This window comes from Salmo trutta, chromosome 8 (genome assembly GCF_901001165.1).
Source record: "Salmo trutta chromosome 8, fSalTru1.1, whole genome shotgun sequence".
Classification (NCBI taxonomy): domain Eukaryota; kingdom Metazoa; phylum Chordata; class Actinopteri; order Salmoniformes; family Salmonidae; genus Salmo; species Salmo trutta.
In genome coordinates, this window is record NC_042964.1 from 805,277 (window position 1) to 819,628 (window position 14,352).

A 14,352-nucleotide genomic window follows, 5' to 3' on the forward strand; every position below is an offset into this window, starting at 1 on the left:
CAGTTCTGGCGACTCTTGACTGACGAGGCTGGGTTTACGCACTAGATGCCTTGTGCGTGGTGCTGGTACTGGGCGTACCAGACTGGGAACACGCACCTCCAGGCTAATGCGGGGAGCTGGCCTGGGGCTCCATTCTTGCCCCGCAAAACTTCCCTTGTGCCCCCCCCAAAAAAATTATTGGGGCCGCCTCTCGAATTTCCTAAACTCTTCCATCGCCCTGGAAACGCTCCTCCTTAACTAGGTCCATGTCCATCCTTCCTCCTCGTTCCTCTGCTGCTTGGTCCTGGTTTGGTGGGAGATTCTGTCACGGTTGTCGTGGGTTAAGGCGGACCAAAATGCAGCAGGACTGCATTTGTTCATTTTGAACATTTATTAAATCAAAAAGAACACAAAAAACAACAAAACACAACTCACGAATTACAGACAGTCTGGCAAGGCACAAGGCTAAACACAGAACAATCTCCCACAATCAAACAGACAAACACACCCAACTAATATAGGACTTCCAATCAAAGGCAACACCACACACCTGCCTTCAATTGGAAGTCCACCCCAATTAACCAAACATAGACATACAACCAACCAGATCAACATAGAAATACGTAAACAAGGAACAGTGCCCAAAAACCCTGGAATACTTAAATCAAATGCCCTTTTTAGAAAAACACCACCCCTAACCACATAAAACAAATACCCTCTGCCACGTCCTGACCAAACTACAAAACAATTAACCCTTATACTGGTCAGGACGTGACACCCCAAAGGAAAAACAGGCTGCCTAAGTATGGCTTCCAATCAGAGACAACGAAAGACACCTGCCTCTGATTGGAAACCATACCCGGCCGAAACATGAAAACCAACACATAGAAATAGATGACTAGAACAAACCCACATAGAAACAGAAAACCCCAAAATACCTACAAAACAAACCCCCCTTCCACGCCCTGACCGCTCTATTTTTGGCAAATGACCTCTTTCACTGGTCAGGACGTGACACAAGAGGAAGATGATTGAAGGTAACAGCGCTCGCTGTTCCCCCCTAGTGGCCAGGTTTCATTTCCTCTCCCAGCGTCCTCTGACATGGACGGACGTCAAATACTGAATTGTACCGCGGGGTGACCTGGTTGACGTAAAAAACACGACAAGCTGATGACGAGGGTTGTGTGTACGTTTCCTGTAGACTCTACATGCCTCAACATACTAAAGGGCTGTTTCCTGTAGACTCTACAGGCCTCAACATACCAAAGGTTTTGTTTCCTGTAGACTCTACATGCCTCTACATACTAAAGGGCTGTTTCCTGTAGACTCTACATGCCTCTACATACTAAAGGGCTGTTTCCTGTAGACTCTACATGCCTCAACATACTAAAGAGCTGTTTCCTGTAGACTCTACATGCCTCAACATACTAAAGGGCTGTTTTCTGTAGACTCTACATGCCTCAACATACTAAAGAGCTGTTTCCTGTAGACTCTACATGCCTCAACATACTAAAGGGCTGTTTCCTGTAGACTCTACATACTAAAGGGCTGTTTCCTGTAGACTCTACATGCCTCAACATACTAAAGAGCTGTTTCCTGTAGACTCTACATGCCTCAACATACTAAAGGGCTGTTTCCTGTAGACTCTACATACTAAAGGGCTGTTTCCTGTAGACTCTACATGCCTCTACATACTAAAGGGTTGTTTCCTGTAGACTCTACATGCCTCAACATACTAAAGGGCTGTTTCCTGTAGACTCTACATGCCTCTACATACTAAAGGGCTGTTTCCTGTAGACTCTACATGCCTCTACATACTAAAGGGCTGTTTCCTGTAGACTCTAAATGTCTCAACATACTAAAGGGCTGTTTCCTGTAGACTCTACTTGCCTCAACATACTAAAGGGCTGTTTCCTGTAGACTCTAAATGTCTCAACATACTAAAGGGCTGTTTCCTGTAGACTCTACATACTAAAGGGCTGTTTCCTGTAGACTCTACATGCCTCAACATACTAAAGGGCTGTTTCCTGTAGACTCTACATACTAAAGGGCTGTTTCCTGTAGACTCTACATACTAAAGGGCTGTTTCCTGTAGACTCTACATACTAAAGGGTTGTTTCCTGTAGACTCTAAATGTCTCTACATACTAAAGGGCTGTTTCCTGTAGACTCTACATACTAAAGGGCTGTTTCCTGTAGACTCTACATGCCTCAACATACTAAAGGGTTGTTTCCTGTAGACTCTAAATGTCTCAACATACTAAAGGGCTGTTTCCTGTAGACTCTACATACTAAAGGGCTGTTTCCTGTAGACTCTACATACTAAAGGGCTGTTTCCTGTAGACTCTACATGCCTCAACATACTAAAGGGCTGTTTCCTGTAGACTCTACATACTAAAGGGTTGTTTCCTGTAGACTCTAAATGTCTCTACATACTAAAGGGCTGTTTCCTGTAGACTCTAAATGTCTCAACATACTAAAGGGCTGTTTCCTGTAGACTCTACATACTAAAGGGCTGTTTCCTGTAGACTCTAAATGTCTCTACATACTAAAGGGTTGTTTCCTGTAGACTCTACATGCCTCTACATACTAAAGGGTTGTTTCCTGTAGACTCTACATGCCTCAACATACTAAAGGGCTGTTTCCTGTAGACTCTACATGCCTCAACATACTAAAGGGTTGTTTCCTGTAGACTCTACATGCCTCAACATACTAAAGAGCTGTTTCCTGTAGACTCTACATGGCTCAACGTACTGAAAGGTGTGCTGGAGGTGGTAGGAGGATCAGCGGCTGGCCTGCTACTAGGAGTCTTCATCTGTTTCTTCCCCAGTCTAGATCAGGTAAGGACCCACCTGTCTTCCTTCCCTTTAGGGTCCTGGTCCAAAAGTAGTGCACTGTGTAGGGAATAGGGTGCCAATCGGGACGCATACCCTTAATGTTTGTTTGTTTGCTTGTGGTTGCTGAAACGTGTCTTGCTGGTTTAGTCTCTTACCACGACTCTGTCTTATCTTTTCTCCCTCTCTTTAGGAGGAATTGGTATTGAGGAGAAGTGCCATGTTACTGGGTCTGTCTGTGTTTGCTGTGTTTGGGAGCCATGTAGCAGGGTTCTCTGGTGCTGGGGGACTCTGCACTCTGGTCATGGCCTTCCTAGCTGCGCTGGGCTGGGGGGCAGAGAAGGTTAGTGTGTTTATAAAGTATTTATTTTGTACTTTGAAAATGTTGTTTCAATAACTTTGCTATGTGCTCTCTCCAGGTCCCAGTAGTTGTAGTGTTTATTATGTGTTTATAATGTGTTTATGAAGTGTTATAACATGTTTATAATCTCTCCAGGTCCCAGTAGTTGTAGTGTTCATTATGTGTTTATAACGTGTTTATGAAGTGTTATACCATGTTTATAATCTCTCCAGGTCCCAGTAGTTGTAGTGTTTATTATGTGTTTATAATGTGTTTATGAAGTGTTATAACATGTTTATAATCTCTCCAGGCCTCAGTAGTTGTAGTGTTTGTTATGTGTTTATAATGTGTTTATGAAGTGTTATAACATGTTTATAATCGCTTGAGGTCCCAGTAGCTGTGGTGTTTATTATGTGTTTATAATATCTTTACGAAGTGTTATAACATCTTTATAATCTCTCCAGGTCCCAGTAGTTGTAGTGTTTATTATGTGTTTTCTAATGTGTTTATGAAGTGTTATAACATGTTTATAATCTCTCCAGGCCCCAGTAGTTGTAGTGTTTGTTATGTGTTTATAATGTGTTTATGAAGTGTTATAACATGTTTATAATCGCTTGAGGTCCCAGTAGCTGTGGTGTTTATTATGTGTTTATAATATCTTTACGAAGTGTTATAACATCTTTATAATCTCTCCAGGTCCCAGTAGTTGTAGTGTTTATTATGTGTTTTCTAATGTGTTTATGAAGTGTTATAACATGTTTATAATCTCTCCAGGCCCCAGTAGTTGTAGTGTTTGTTATGTGTTTATAATGTGTTTATGAAGTGTTATAACATGTTTATAATCGCTTGAGGTCCCAGTAGTTGTGATGTTTATTATGTGTTTATAATATCTTCACGAAGTGTTATAACATCTTTATAATCGCTCCAGGTCCCAGTAGTTGTAGTGTTTATTATGTGTGTATAATGTGTTTACAAAGTGTTATAACATGTTTATAATCTCTCCAGGCCCCAGTAGTTGTAGTGTTCATTATGTGTTTATAACGTGTTTATGAAGTGTTATACCATGTTTATAATCTCTTGAGGTCCCAGTAGCTGTGGTGTTTATTATGTGTTTATAATATCTTTACGAAGTGTTATAACATGTTTATAATCTCTCCAGGCCTCAGTAGTTGTAGTGTTTGTTATGTGTTTATAATGTGTTTATGAAGTGTTATAACATGTTTATAATCGCTTGAGGTCCCAGTAGTTGTGATGTTTATTATGTGTTTATAATATCTTCACGAAGTGTTATAACATGTTTTTAATCTCTCCAGGTCCCAGTAGTTGTAGTGTTTATTATGTGTTTATAATGTGTTATAACATGTTTATAACCTTTCCAGGGCCCAGTAGAAGCAGTGGTAGGGAGGTTCTGGGACATCTTCCAGCCACTGCTGTTTGGACTGGTAGGAGCACAAATCACAGTATCTACACTGGACCCAAACACAGTGGGTAAATACACACTACTAATACTACTACTACTACTACATCTACTACTACTATAATACGATACTACTACAGTACTACTGATAGGAGCAGAAATCACAGTATCTACACTGGACCCAAACACAGTGGGTAAATACACACTACTAATACTACTACTACTACAACTACTACTACTACTACTAATACTACAGTACTACCATACTACAACTACTACTACTACAACTATTACTACCACTATTACTACTACTACAACTACCACTACTACTACTACAGTACTAACATACTACTGCTATAATATGATACTACTACAGTACTACTGATAGGAGCAGAGATCACAGTATCTATACTGAATCACAACACAGTGGGTAAATACACACTACTACTACAGTACTACTACTACTACAACTACTACTACTACAACTACTACACTACTACTACTACTACTACTACTACTACTACTACTACTACTAGTTATACTACTACTAATACTACTACTATACAACTACTATTACTGCTGCTACTACTACTACTACTACACTACTACTACTACTACTATTACTACTACTACTATTACTACTACTATTACTACTACCACTACAACTAAAACTACAACTACTACTACTAAAACTATTAATACTAAAACTTCTACTATTACTACTACTACAACTACCACTACGACTACTACAGTACTACCATACTACTGCTATAATATGATACTACTACAGTACTACCATACTACTGCTATAATATGATACTACTACAGTACTACTGATAGGAGCGGAGATCACAGTATCTACACTGAACCACAACACAGTGGGTAAATACACACTACTAATACTACTACTACTACAACTACTACTACTACTACTAATACTACAGTACTACCATACTACAACTACTACTACTACAACTATTACTACCACTATTACTACTACTACAACTACCACTACTACTACTACAGTACTAACATACTACTGCTATAATATGATACTACTACAGTACTACTGATAGGAGCAGAGATCACAGTATCTATACTGAATCACAACACAGTGGGTAAATACACACTACTACTACAGTACTACTACTACTACAACTACTACTACTACAACTACTACACTACTACTACTACTACTACTACTACTACTACTACTACTAGTTATACTACTACTAATACTACTACTATACAACTACTATTACTGCTGCTACTACTACTACTACTACACTACTACTACTACTACTATTACTACTACTACTATTACTACTACTATTACTACTACCACTACAACTAAAACTACAACTACTACTACTAAAACTATTAATACTAAAACTTCTACTATTACTACTACTACAACTACCACTACGACTACTACAGTACTACCATACTACTGCTATAATATGATACTACTACAGTACTACCATACTACTGCTATAATATGATACTACTACAGTACTACTGATAGGAGCGGAGATCACAGTATCTACACTGAACCACAACACAGTGGGTAAATACACACTACTACTACTACAGTACTACTACTACTACCACTATACGACAACTATACTACTACTATTACTACTACTACTACTAATAATATTATTAAATCAACAGATAAAGGGTGTATTTACATTGTTGTTTATGCTCCACTTGTTGTCCTTTTCTCATGGCAATGGGCCATAAATCATCCACTCTCTCTGTCTCTCTCTCTCTGTCTCTCTCTCTCTGTCTCTCTCTCTCTGTCTCTCTCTCTCTGTCTCTCTCTCTCTCTCCCGTCTCTCCCCTACCTGTCTCTCTCTCTCCCCGTCTCTCCCCTACCCGTCTCTCTCTCTCCCCGTCTCTCCCCTACCCGTCTCTCTCTCTTCCCGTCTCTCTCTTCCCCGTCTCTCCCCTACCCGTCTCTCTCTCTCTCCCCCGTCTCTCCCCTACCCGTCTCTCTCTCTCCTCGTCTCTCCCCTACCCATCTCTCTCTCTCTGACTATCTCTCTCTCCCCGTCTCCCCCCTACCCGTCTCTCTCTCTCCCCCGTCTCTCCCCTACCCGTCTCTCCCCTACCCATCTCTCTCTCCCCCGTCTCTTCCCTACCCATCTCTCTCTCTCCCCGTCTCTCTCCTACCCGTCTCTCTCTCTCCCCCATCTCTCCCCTACCCATCTCTCTCTCTCTGTCTCTCTCTTCCCCGTCTCTCCCCTACCCGTCTCTCTCCTACCCGTCTCTCTCTCTCCCCCATCTCTCCCCTACCCATCTCTCTCTCTCTGTCTCTCTCTCTCTATCTCTCTCTCCCCCGTCTCTCCCCTACCCATCTCTCTCTCACCCGTCTCTCCCCTACCAATCTCTCTCTCTCCGTCTATCTCTCTCCCCCGTCTCTCCCCTACCCATCTCTCTCTCTCCGTCTATCTCTCTCTCCCCCGTCTCTCCCCTACCCGTCTCTCTCTCTCCCCCGTCTCTCCCCTACCCGTCTCTCCCCTACCCGTCTCTCCCTACCATCTCTCTCTCTCCCCGGTCTCTCCCCTACCCGTCTCACCCCTACCCGTCTCTCCCCTACCCGTCTCTCCCTACCATCTCTCTCTCTCCGTCTATCTCTCTCTCCCCCGTCTCTCCCCTACCCATCTCTCTCTCTCCGTCTATCTCTCTCTCCCCCGTCTCTCCCCTACCCGTCTCTCTCTCTCCCCCGTCTCTCCCCTACCCGTCTCTCCCCTACCCGTCTCTCCCTACCATCTCTCTCTCTCCCCCGTCTCTCCCCTACCCGTCTCTCCCCTACCCGTCTCTCCCCTACCCGTCTCTCCCTACCATCTCTCTCTCTGTCTATCTCTCTCCGTGTCTAGGTCTGGGCATGGCATGTCTAGGGACAGGTCTGGTCATCAGAGTTCTCTTCACGTTTCTCATGGTGTTCTTTGGTGGATTCAACACAAAGGAGAAGCTGTTTATCTCTGTGGCTTGGCTTCCCAAGGCCACAGTACAGGTCAGTTTATAGAAATATGAATGCACCAATTTGTAAGTCGTTCTGGATAAGAGCGTCTGCTAAATGACTTAAATGTAAATGTAAATACAAGAAATTAGAACTACAGGTGAATTAGAACTACAGGTGAATTAGAACTACAGGTCTATTAGAACTACAGGTGAATTAGAACTACAGGTCTATTAGAACTACAGGTGAATTAGAACTACAGGTGAATTAGAACTACAGGTCTATTAGAACTACAGGTGAATTAGAACTACAGGTCTATTAGAACTACAGGTGAATTAGAACTACAGGTGAATTAGAACTACAGGTCTATTAGAACTACAGGTGAATTAGAACTACAGGTGTATTAGAACTACAGGTGTATTAGAACTACAGGTGAATTAGAACTACAGGTGAATTAGAACTACAGGTCTATTAGAACAACAGGTGAATTAGAACTACAGGTGAATTAGAACTACAGGTGAATTAGAACTACAGGTCTATTAGAACTACAGGTCTATTAGAACTACAGGTGAATTACAACTACAGGTGAATTAGAACTACAGGTCTATTAGAACTACAGGTCTATTAGAACTACAGGTGATTTAGAACTACAGGTGATTTAGAACTACAGGTGAATTAGAACTACAGGTCTATTAGAACTACAGGTGATTTAGAACTACAGGTGAATTAGAACTACAGGTGAATTAGAACTACAGGGGATTTAGAACTACAGGTGAATTAGAACTACAGGTGAATTAGAACGACAGGTGAATTAGAACTACAGGTCTATTAGAATTACAGCACAGGAAAAGAGAAGCTGTTTATATACAGTGAGGGAAAAAAGTATTTAATCCCCTGCTGATTTTGTACGTTTGCCCACTGACAGAGAAATGGTCAGTCTATAATTTTAATGGTAGGTTTATTTGAACAGTGAGAGACAAAATAACAACAAAAAAATCCAGAAAAACACATGTCAAAAATGTTATAAAATGATTTGCATTTTAATGAGGGAAATAAATATTTGACCCCTCTGCAAACATGACTTAGTACTTGGTGGCAAAACCCTTGTTGGCAATCACAGAGGTCAGACGTTTCTTGTAGTTGGCCACCAGGTTTGCACACATCTCAGGAGGGATTTTGTCCCACTCCTCTTTGCAGATCTTCTCCAAGTCATTAAGGTTTCGAGGCTGACGTTTGGCAACTCGAACCTTCAGCTCCCTCCACAGATTTTCTATGGGATTAAGGTCTGGAGACTGACTAGGCCACTCCAGGACCTTAATGTGCTTCTTCTTGAGCCACTCCTTTGTTGCCTTGGCCGTGTGTTTTGGGTCATTGTCATGGTGGAATACCCATCCACGACCCATTTTCAATGCCCTGGCTGAGGGAAGGATGTTCTCACCCAAGATTCACCGTCCCTTTGATGCGGTGAAGTTGTCCTGTCCCCTTAGCAGAAAAACACCCCCAAAGCATAATGTTTCCACATCCATGTTTGATGGTGGGGATGGTGTTCTTGGGATCATAGGCAGCAATCCTCCTCCTCCAAACACGGCGAGTTGAGTTAATGCCAAAGAGCTCCATTTTGGTCTCATCTGACCACAACACTTTCACCCAGTTGTCCTCTGAATCATTCAGATGTTCATTGGCAAACTTCAGACGGGCATGTATATGTGCTTTCTTGAGCAGGGGACCTTGCGGGCGCTGCAGGATTTCAGTCCTTCACGGCGTAGTGTGTTACCAATTGTTTTCTTGGTGACTATGGTCCCAGCTGCCTTGAGATCATTGACAAGATCCTCCCGTGTAGTTCTGGGCTGATTCCTCACCGTTCTCATGATCATTGCAACTCCAAGTGGTGAGATCTTGCATGGAGCCCCAGGCCGAGGGAGATTGACAGTTATTTTGTGCTTCTTCCATTTGCGAATAATTGCACCAACTGTTGTCACCTTCTCACCAAGCTGGTTGGCGATGGTCTTGTAGCCCATTCCAGCCTTGTGTAGGTCTACAATCTTGTCCCTGACATCCTTGGAGAGCTCTTTGGTCTTGGCCATGGTGGAGAGTTTGGAATCTGATTGATTGCTTCTGTGGACAGGTGTCTTTTATACAGGTAACAAACTGAGATTAGGAGCACTCCCTTTAAGAGTGTGCTCCTAATCTCAGCTCGTTACCTGTATAAAAGACACATGGGAGGCAGAAATCTTTCTGATTGAGACAGGGTCAAATACTTATTTCCCTCATTAAAATGCAAATCAATTTATAACATTTTTGACATGCGTTTTTCTGGATTTCTTTGTTGTTATTCTGTCTCTCACTGTTCAAATAAAATTACCATTAATTAAAATTATAGACTGATCATTTCTTTGTCAGTGGGCAAACGTACAAAATCAGCAGGGGATCAAATACTTTTTCCCCCTCACTGTATGTTGCTCTGCTCCTCAAGGCCACCATACAAGAAACAAAATAGATGGGTTTTTTCAATGCCAACAAGTCATATTGTTATGCCAAACTTGCCATCTGCCCACTAGAGGGCCACAACAGGCCACATCCCTGAACACCATCTGCCCACTTGAGGGCCATAACAGGTCACATCCCTGAACACCATCTGCCCACTAGAGGGCCACAACAGCCACATCCAGGAACAGTCATAAAATACCTCTAAATAGTTAGTTAAATAGTTAGCCTACATGGACTATCTGCGTTGACCCTTTTTGCACTTACTTCTTTGACTCATCACATATGCTGCTGCTACTGTCAGTCCTAGTTTTTTGTACATGTCATTTTAAACTCATGGGCATCAATATGGAGATGCCCCCCCTTTGCTGCGTTAACAGCATCCACAGATGTTGGAAAGAGCATTAGTGAGGTCGGGCGTTGATGTTGGGCTATTAGACCCGCAGTCGGAGTTTCAATTCATCCGAAAGGTGTTCGATGGGGTTGAGGTCAGGGCTCTGTGCAGGCCAGTCAAGTTCTTTCACACTGATCTCGATAAACCATTTCTGTATGGACCTCTCTTTGTCCATTGTCATTATGAAACAGGCAAGGGCCTTCTCCAAACTGTTGCAACAAAGTTGGAAGCACAGAATTGTCTAGAATGTCTTTGTATGCTGTAGCGTTAAGATTTCCCTTCACTGGAACTAAAGGACCTAGCCTGAACCATGAAAAACAGCCCCAGACCATTATTCCTCCTCCACCAAACTTTACAGTTGGTACTATGCATTGGGGCAGGTAGCGTTCTCCTGGCACCCACCAAACCCAGATTAGTCCATCGGACTGCCAGACGGTGAAGCATGATTCATCACTCCAGAGAACGCATTTCCACTGCTCCGGAGTCCAATGGCGACGAGCTTTACACCACTCCAGCTGACGCTTGGCATTGCGTATGGTGATGTTAGGCTTGTGTCAGGTTGGATGGGGAGCGTTGCTGCACAGCTATTTTCAGATCTCTCCAGAGATGTTCCATCGGGTTCTAATCTGGGCTCTGGCTGGGCCACTCAAAGACATTCAGCGATGCCACTCCTGTGTTATCTTGGCTGTGTGCTTAGGGTTGTTGTCCTGTCGGAAGGTGAACCTTCGCACCAGTCTGAGGTCCTGAGCGCTCTGGAGCAGGTTTTCATAAATTTTGCTCCGTTCAACTTTCCCTCGATCCTGACTAGTCTTCCAGACACTTGTCTCTGAAAAACATCCCCACAGCATGATGCTGCCACCACCATGCTTCACCGTAGGGATGGTACCAGGTTTCCTCGAGACGTGACGCTTGGCAATCATGCAAAGAGTTCAATCTTGAATTCATCAGACCAGAGAATCTTGTTTCTCATGATCTGAGAGTCCTTTAGTTGCTTTTTGGCAAACTCCAAGCGGGCTGTCATGTGCCTTTTACTAAGGAATGGCTTCTGTCTGGCCACTCTACCATAAAAGCCTGATTTGTAGAGTGTTGCAGAGACGGTTGTCCTTCTGGAAGGTTCTTCCATCTCCACAGAGGAACTCTAGAGCTCTGTCAGAGTGACCATTGGGTTCTTGGTCACCTCCCTGACCAAGGCCCTTCTCCCCAGATTGCTCATTTTGGCTGGGCGGCCAGCTCTAGGAAGAGTCTTGGTGGTTCCAAACTTATTCCATTTAAGAATGATGGAGGCCACTGTGTTCTTGAACCTTCAATGCTGCAGAATTTTTTGGTACCCTTCCCCAGATCTGTGCCTCGACACAATCCTGTCTCGGAGCTCTATGGACAATTCCTTCGACCTCATGGCTTGGTTTTTGCTCTGACATGCACTGTCAACTGTGGGACCTTATATAGACAGGTGTGTGCCTTTCCAAATCATGTCCATTCAATTGAGTTTACCAACAGGTCGACTCCAATCCAGTTGTAGAAACATCTGAAGGATGATCAATAGAAACAGGATGCACCTGAGCTCAATTTCGAGTCTCATAGTAAAGGGTCTGAATACTTACAGTACGTAATCCTGTTGTGGACAGGCATTCCGCTAGCCAACAGCCAATACAAAAACTACTAAAATACCACAATTCAATTTTCTCAAACAATCAACTATTTTACACCATTTTAAAGATAAGACTCTCGTTAATCTAACCACATTGTCCGATTTCAAAAAGGCTTTACAGCGAAAGCAAAACATTAGATTATGTTAGGAGAGTACATAGACCAAAATAATCACACAGCCATTTTCCAAGCAAGCATATATGTCACAGAAACCCAAAACACAGCTAAATGCAGCATTAACCTTTGATGATCTTCATCAGATGACACTCCTAAGGACATGTTTTGTTCAATAAAGTTCATATTTATATCCAAAAAGAGCTTTTTACATTGGCCTGTGATGTTCAGAACATGTATTCCCACCAAAAACTTCCGGTGAATTTACTAAATTACTCATCATAAATGTTGACAAAATACATAACAATTATTTAAAGAATTATAGATACAGAACTCCTTTATGCAATCGCTGTGTCAGATTTTAAAATAGCTTTTCGGCGAAAGCACATTTTTCAATATTCTGAGTACATAGCTCGACATCACTATTTTGACACCCGCCAAGTTCGGCGCAAACTAAACTCAGAATTAGTATTAGAAATATTGTATTACTTTTGCTGATCTTCGTCAGAATGCACTCCCAGGACTGCTACTTCCACAAGAAATGTTGTTTTTGTTCCAAATAATCCATAGTTATGTCCAAATACCTCCGTTTTGTTAGTGCGTTCAGGTCACTATCCAAAGGGTAACACGCGAGCACATTTCGAGACACAAAAAGTCAAAATGTTCCATTACCGTACTTAGAAGCATGTCAAACGCTGTTTAAAATCAATTTTTATGGTATTTTTCTCGTAAAATAGCGATAATATTCCAACCGGACAATAGTGTATTCATTCAAGGAGGAAAAGAAAAAACAAGTCAAGTTTTTTTTGTGTCGTCCTTGATCCTTACCATCACTGTATTTTGCTGCGTCTGTTAACATTTTAAACTAAACTAAACAAATCTAAACATTAAGACTGAGCTATCCAAGGTTCTAGATCTGATTATTTGGGTTCTAACAGGTTTTATTGGGTTCTATTTACTCCAGTCTGCCATCAGGTTCTACAGCCGTGGACATGGCCCGTGTAGAGGGGTATTTGGTTCTAGATATCAAATCAAATCATTCTAACTGGTTCTGTTGGGTTCTAGGCAGCGATAGGTTCTAAAGCCTTGGACATGGCCCGTGTGTCTGGAGATGAGGTTCTGGTGAAGTACGGTCTGGATGTTCTGACTGTGGCTGTTCTGGCCATCCTCACTACAGCACCTGTAGGTGCCCTGGGGATCGGCCTGGCAGGGCCCAGACTGCTGACCAGAGACCCGGAGGACACACACGCAGACAGGAAAGAGGGTGAGTGTACGCACACACACACGAGCGTAGACACCGAAACACACACTTAAAAGCAGCCAGGCAAGTAGGTATGAACTCACGAACACACCCTAAAACATGCACGCACACGCACACGCACACACACACACACACACACACACACACACACACACACCGTAAGCATACATAAGCATGTATTACAACAGGGACACACCCTGTAGCAATGACCTGTCCATTCCAAAACCAGTGTCTTATTAAGCACACAGTCTATGAGTCCCCAAGTGGCACCCTATACCATATGTAGTGCACTACTTTTGACCAGGGCACATAGGGAAAATGGTTCCATAGAGGGACACTTGCATAGTGTTTATGTTGTTCGAACCCACTGTCACTCTCTAACCCTAAACACGCTCTTTCTGTCTCCTTCCGTTTGAAGCAGTGTGGTGATGCTAGGCTAGTGGAGTCAGTATATCTCTATAGTGGGTGGTGATGCTAGGCTAGTGGAGTCAGTATATCTCTATAGTGGGTGGTGATGCTAAGCTAGTGGAGTCAGTATATCTCTATAGTGGGTGGTGATGCTAAGCTAGTGGAGTCAGTATATCTCTATAGTGGGTGGTGATGCTAAGCTAGTGGAGTCAGTATATCTCTATAGTGGGTGGTGATGCTAGGCTAGTGGAGTCAGTATATCTCTATAGTGGGTGGTGATGCTAGGCTAGTGGAGTCAGTATATCTCTATAGTGGGTGGTGATGCTAAGCTAGTGGAGTCAGTATATCTCTATAGTGGGTGGTGATGCTAGGCTAGTGGAGTCAGTATATCTCTATAGTGGGTGATGATGCTAGGCTAGTGGAGTCAGTATATCTCTATAGTGGGTGGTGATGCTAAGCTAGTGGAGTCAGTATATCTCTATAGTGGGTGGTGATGCTAAGCTAGTGGAG

At 42.9% G+C, this 14,352-nt stretch overlaps 1 protein-coding gene across 1 annotated transcript in view; it reads left to right on the forward strand.

The window, feature by feature from the left end:
• Window positions 1–14,352, forward strand: part of LOC115198018 (sodium/hydrogen exchanger 9B2) — a 47,977-nt gene that overhangs the window by 31,331 nt on the left and 2,294 nt on the right. The window contains exons 7-11 of the mRNA XM_029759668.1: window positions 2,712–2,818; window positions 3,006–3,155; window positions 4,532–4,640; window positions 7,452–7,588; window positions 13,239–13,437. Of these exons, the coding sequence (XP_029615528.1) occupies window positions 2,712–2,818; window positions 3,006–3,155; window positions 4,532–4,640; window positions 7,452–7,588; window positions 13,239–13,437 (702 nt within the window). The remainder of the gene's footprint in view (window positions 1–2,711; window positions 2,819–3,005; window positions 3,156–4,531; window positions 4,641–7,451; window positions 7,589–13,238; window positions 13,438–14,352) is intronic.